This window comes from Rhinopithecus bieti, unplaced genomic scaffold (genome assembly GCF_001698545.2).
Source record: "Rhinopithecus bieti isolate Rb0 unplaced genomic scaffold, ASM169854v2 scaffold_11291, whole genome shotgun sequence".
NCBI lineage: Eukaryota > Metazoa > Chordata > Mammalia > Primates > Cercopithecidae > Rhinopithecus > Rhinopithecus bieti.
The window spans coordinates 915512-921785 of NW_016807158.1; the positions used below are offsets into that span (position 1 = coordinate 915512).

The 6274-nt window shown below is 45.5% G+C and overlaps 1 protein-coding gene and 1 pseudogene across 1 annotated transcript; both read left to right on the plus strand.

The window, feature by feature from the left end:
* The first annotated feature begins 2230 nt into the window (after positions 1–2230).
* Positions 2231–3788, plus strand: LOC108534873 (round spermatid basic protein 1-like protein). Its single transcript, XM_017880435.1, has one exon. The coding sequence runs from the start codon at positions 2940–2942 to the stop codon at positions 3786–3788; it is 849 nt and encodes a 282-aa protein (XP_017735924.1). The 5' UTR covers positions 2231–2939.
* Positions 3789–3849: 61 nt separating this feature from the next.
* Positions 3850–6274, plus strand: part of LOC108534874 (farnesyl pyrophosphate synthase-like) — a 36056-nt pseudogene continuing 33631 nt past the window's right edge.

The following is a 6274-nucleotide window of genomic DNA, read 5'->3' on the forward strand; positions in this document are numbered from 1 at the left end:
ATAACAGACAAATACTGTCTTCAGACCTGGGTAAGGGGCCTCTGTTTACTTGGCCCTCCTCTTGCTGTAAAGGATGAGGAGCCCATGAGGCCAGGGGCCATGCCTGCCTGGAGTCTGCACTCCTCTTTTAGACTGGCTAGATCTGAGGGCAGAGTGAGCTGCCGATTGCACACCACCATTTGCAGGCGGTGGGGGATGTGGACATACGCCTGGACATGTTGGGTACGTGTACAGCCCCTTTTGGTGTGGCAGGTGATGAAGTTGGAGATGGGAGGAGAATGGGGTCACTCCGGGGACTCTGAGAACTCTAAATTCAAACATGGACTTCCATATCATACGTAAGTGGATCTGTCAAGGAAGTAGAATAGAATGTATTTTATAGAATAGTTCGTTATCTTGATTTATTTTTTAAATATTTAGACAGATGGTGTGTGGACCTCCATAGCCACACTCTTGCCCAGGCTCTACAAATTTAGTGCCAGGCCTAATAACAGTGCATGAGAGTATAATGTAATGCAAGGAGTAACAAATTCATGCAGGCAAGGGTATAGTTTACCTGGGCTCTTAAGAAGTCCGATTTTCCAGACCTGTGTGCTAGAGATCAGAGAATGAGTGGTGCAAGTTTTCAGGCACTATATTAATGGATGTTGGAGACACTTTACTAGATTAGGAGGGCCAACAATTAAAAACTGAGTTCAATTGTAATAGTTTCGGAATGATTTTGAAAATCTTCTTGAATATGGCATAAGTTGTGTGTGGAAGGCACCTTAGTGATCATGTAATCAAATTTAATCATTTAACAGGTAAGAAAACAGGACCTAACAAGTGAAGCAGCCAGACTAAGGTCACAAAACTAGTGCATTAGCAGATGATTTGCAGCCTAATCCTCTCGGTCCACTCTCCCACCAATGCTAATTTTCTTGAAGACATCTGCTGCCAGTCAATTCCAGTTAGAAAGTTTTCATGTTACACATTCAATACTTTTATTACTTTAAAAAATTTGAGGCACCTAAAAATAAGACCATAAACCAATATTAAATTTGACTCCAGAACGCTTTTTTTTTTTGAGATGGAGTCTCACTCTGTTGCCCAGGCTGGAGTGCAGTGGCGTGATCTCGGTTCACTGCAATCTCCACCTCCAGGGGTCAAGCGATTCTCTTGCCTTAGCCTCCCGAGCAGCTGGGACTACAGGCATGCACCACCATGCCTGGCTAATTTTTTTTTTTTGTATTTTTAGTAGAGACAGGATTTCATCATGTCGGTCAGGGTGGTTTCGAACTCCTGACCTCAGGTGATTCACCCATCACCGCCTCCCAAAGTGCTGGGATTACAGGCGTGAGCCACCCACCGCCCTTGGCCGAAAAAAAAAATTCTTAAAAATATTCTTTAAAAAATGAATAAATTGGCACTGTCACCCCCACTGGAGTGCAATGGCAGATCTCGGCTCACTGCAACCTCCGCCTTCCGGATTCAAAGGCTTCTTCTGCCTTAGCCTCCAGAGTAGCTGGGACTACAGGCGCGTGCCACCACGCCCAGCTAATTATGTATTTTTAGTAGAGACAGGTTTATCACTATGTTGGCCAGGCTGGTCTCGAACTCCTGACATTGTGATCTGCCCACCTCGGCCTCCCAAGTGCTGGGATTACAGGAGTGAGCCACCGCGCCTGGCCACATTCCTTATCTTTTAAGCTAAAACCCATCTCCCCAAATTGCTTATCTTCGAAGCAAAAATCAAAGCACATGCTTACAAAACATCCAACACGCAGTGTGCTTACTAAATGCTAAAATACAGAAATCGAAAAAAACAATTCTTGTTTTTCAAACATCTATAAATAATCGCCAACGAATTTTTCCTGGCAAGTCTAAGTTATAATAATTATTATAAAATTTAAATCTTAAGACCGGACATGGTGGCTCACGCTTGTAATCCTAGCACTTTGGGAAGAGGAGGTGGGCCGATCACCTGAGATTAGGCGTTGGAGTCCAGCCTGGCAAACATGGTGAAACCCCGTCTCTAATAGAAACACAAAAATTAGCCGAGCATGGTGTCGGGCGCCTGTAATCCCTGTTACTGGGGAGGCTGAGGAAGGAGAATCGCTTGAATCTGGGAGGGAGGTTGCAGTGAGCCGAGATCGCGCCACTGCACTCCAGCCTCGATGACAGAGCAAAACTGTCTCAATAAACAAACAAATAAAATAAATAAATAAATAAATAAATAAATGTTAAGGGTCTAGCCACAAAAGTTCAAAAAAGTCTCCAAATCCAGGGAGACTCACTCCTTCAAGCTTGCAAGTAATCCGAAAGTTCTAGACTTGCCGGAAGTTATCTCCCTCAGTGGATCAGAGCACATGATCTAGCAATAATAACGTACCTTGTCACCACTCAAATGATTTTGAACACCTCCCATCATCGACTACCGACTAACAAAAAGAAGGACTTGATTCCCGGCAAATTTTTCTCTTCTGAACTGAGCATCCCCGAAATCCAGCTTTCTGAACGCGCAGATGCACGGTGAGAGGCACCCCAGGAAAAATGGAAGGGAAAGTGGTACAAGCTAAAAGTCTTCGTGGCAGCAGAGACGATCTATACCTCGGCCAAGACAGATCTGGGGGTCCGGGGCGGGGGTTCTTCCCTGATATCCACCGGGCACCCGAGTTCACGCTGGCAACAGTGGAAAGCCCTCCCCTCGCAGTGCGCTCCGCCACTAGCCGCACCCCGCCGAGCCCTGACCTCCAAAGAGGGTCCCTTTGGCGATCCCGCCCCTTCGTCTGATGTTTGTGCCTTTCATTGGCTCTTAGGTGGATCTCTCAGCGTGGCTCGCCCAATGGAGGTCCCGGTCGGTGGCCCGGTCGCTCCGCCCCTTCCCTAGCCCACGCGGAGGGCCCGCCCCCTGCCCCGCGCCGGCTAGCGGAGGAGAGTAAATACAACAGAAGCGCAAAATGGCGGAACCGCCGAGCGCAGTGCACTGTGTCGCTGCCGCCGCCCCCACCGCCACCGTCTCGGAGAAAGAACCGTTTGGCAAGCTGCAGCCCTCCTCCCGGGACCCTCCGGGTTCTCTGTCCGCCAAGAAGGTCCGGACTGAGGAGAAGAAGGCACCGCGGAGAGTGAACGGAGAAGGGGGCAGCGGCGGGAACAGCAGGCAGCTGCAGCCGCCGGCAGCACCTTCGCCTCAGAGCTATGGCAGCCCCGCGTCTTGGAGCTTTGCCCCTCTGTCTGCTGCTCCCTCCCCGTCTTCGTCTCGGAGCAGTTTCTCTTTTTCCGCTGGCACGGCCGTTCCCTCTTCAGCCTCCGCTTCCTTGTCTCAGCCGGTGCCGCGCAAACTGCTGGTCCCTCCTACGCTGCTGCACGCTCAACCTCACCATCTCCTGCCCGCCGCCGCCGCTGCCTCGGCTAACGCTAAGTCGCGCAGACCTAAAGAGAAGCGGGAGAAGGAGAGGAGGAGGCACGGTCTCGGCGGGGCCCGAGAGGCCGGCGGGGCCTCCCGGGAGGAGAACGGGGAGGTGAAGCCGCTGCCCCGAGGTGGGTGCCGTGCGGGGAGGGGGAGGGGAGGGTGCAGCGGGTCCCCGCCGCCCCACTGGCGCCCACGGGGCCCGGGAAGGGGGAGCGCGGCGGCCGCGTGCGCCAGCCTGGACGGGCCGGGAGGCGTCCGGTTTTCAGCAGAGGATTTTGCACTTCCCAAGGGGATAGGAAATGGAGCCTGTAATTTCGGTTGCAGAGAGGGGGATGGCCGACGCTCTTATTTTCTGTATCGTTTCTTCCTCCCAGTTAGTGCGCTGCAGGATTTGTAAAAATCCATCTTGAGGACTCCCCTAGGTGTGTTTGGCTAGGGAGAGAGATGGAGGGAACGGGATGGGGGAAGGGTTTGGTCTTGTAAAAGATGCTTGGTTGATTGTTAGGCCATTTAGACGTGGTCGCGGGAATTCGTATTTGTGACACAGCGTTCAACCCCGGATAATCCTGTCAAAAAAGGGGTGTGGAGAGAGCACTGGCGTCAGCTGGAAGCTACCAGAGGCCTGAGTTTTTCATCCCTATTAGGGAAATGAGGTAGCGTGCAGGGCCCGAAGTGCGCTGTTTCGTAAGGTACCCTCCCTGCACCCTACTCGCCGCTGCGTATTCTTAAGTGGTTTGGGTGGTCCTGTTTGAAATAGTACCCTTCTGAAAGAATTTTCAGCCATATTCTTTTTTTCCTGCAGCAAACGATAAAAGCCAGGAGCTTTGACGATTTTTGGACAGGTCAAGCGGCTGCAGAATGAGCGTGAGAAAAAGGCAGATTCTTAAGGGTTCTTGTCAGACAGGGTCAATTTTGCTTTTAAATGTAGGTTAGTCGTATAATTTTTCAGATAGTGTTTCTTTAAAATAGGTGTTTCTGCCACTTCAGCTACGGATACATAATGATCTGACAATAGTGCAACATACAGACTAGTTGAAAATCAAATCTTTATGTGATCGCAAGCTTAAAGCGCATGATTTTTATTATAAATGTGCACTGCTACACAGTGTTGTCAAATAACTCTTTTGTTGTTTTTTAGAAAAGAAATGTCAAGCAGTTTTGGCATTGCTGATCTAACAGTAGCTTAGGTCATAAAAAATTCTGTTTGGATTATAATTGTTTGTTTTCACAATTTAAAACATGCTGCATGTGCATGTAACAATAGTGCCACTTCTTCCTTGATATGTTTTGCCTGTAGCAAAACTTTGACATCTAAGCATAGCCATTAGGGACTCTGGTGCAATGTAAAGATCTCTCAGCTTCCGGGACTGTTGCTTCTAGGAAAATGGTTTTGAGGATGGGATTTATGGTACTTTTATTCAGGAATTTTAGGTGGTTAGTATTTTAAAGCTATTTTGTTTTAACAATTATATGTAAAATTTAGGGTATAAGTGTCTGGAAGTCTGTCCGTAAGCAGCTTGGTATCATCACTAGTGTTTATGGTGTGTAAACTGCACATTTGCTCTAAGTTCTCTGAAAGAGGAAGTAAATATGAGTGTTACATAGTTGGAGTAATGGAGTATTTGAGAATAAGCATTCTTTAACAATTCTAACTTAAAATGTGGAGTACACAAATGGTCCTTAAAGTGAAATGGCTGTTAAAGAGGAGTTTTTATAGTCTTTTCAATTACATTTAGAATCCTCCTTCTTTTGAGGGTTAACACTAATATTAATCCTGAATATAAACAGTAATAGGTTTTACATTAAGATGTGGGAATGATCTTTTCCCATGACCTATGTGGATTTTTTGGAGTAGTGACAGGATATTAACACTACTGTAAGGTTTTCATTTTTTCAGACAGAAATGCTCTTATTGAAAAACTATCAGAGAAAAAGATTGCTTTTCAGTGTCTTAGTGGTAAATTTAATGGTGAAAATTTTTCCCTCGTAACTTGGGGAATACTTATATCTTTCTAAAGTTTGAATTTAACTGAATTGAGGTTCTGTTTTAATGAATTAAGAAGATTCTTAAATAGTGGTATTAACAAGTGGTATAGCAAGAATACATATATGCCTTTATTATAGATATAGTTGCAAATATGAAAGTCCTAATTTGCAATAAAATGCTCATTTCTCTGTGCTTTTTGTAAAAATCTTGGTGAATGGGTGACCAAGTGTTTGTTTAGGTATATACCTCTTTTTAGTGTTGCCCTAAGTTGGCTGTGCATAGTTCAGTAACCCCTCAATTATCCACAACTGGCTGATTGAACAGTCTGAGTCAGAACCAGACATTAGCTATAAAGACACCTAAACAAGAAAGAGATTCTCCCGCAACAAAACAAAACTGAACCACACACACTCGAAAGACTAGCCTGCACCCCAATTTGATTAAACAATTAAGCTCCTGTATTTATTTGTAGTTGGGCTTTTAAAAAGTCCTAAGTCAGAACTGCTTTATTTTTATGTTGGTGACCATTCTAACAACGTATTTGGATTAAATGAAAGCATGTATATGAAAGGGCCTAGCAGGGTATTCAGTAAATGTTATTTGAAATCTGAAGCATAGTTATTAATTTTTTTAACCCTATAACTAATTAAAAGATGGGTGAATGCTGATAGAGGAGGGATCATTGACAGATATGAAAGTTAAGAATGATGAACAAGAGAATTATGAAAGTATACAATATAGGCCCATTTAGTGCCAGGGCTTGATGCCTCACAATCTCTAAGGCCATCTTATCATATTGCTGTAGCTGACTTGCGTGATAGCTTGACTCACCAAGTAAAAGTTAAGTTTCTTATAAAAAGGAAAAGTGCAAAACATTTTAGATTTTTTTTTTTTTT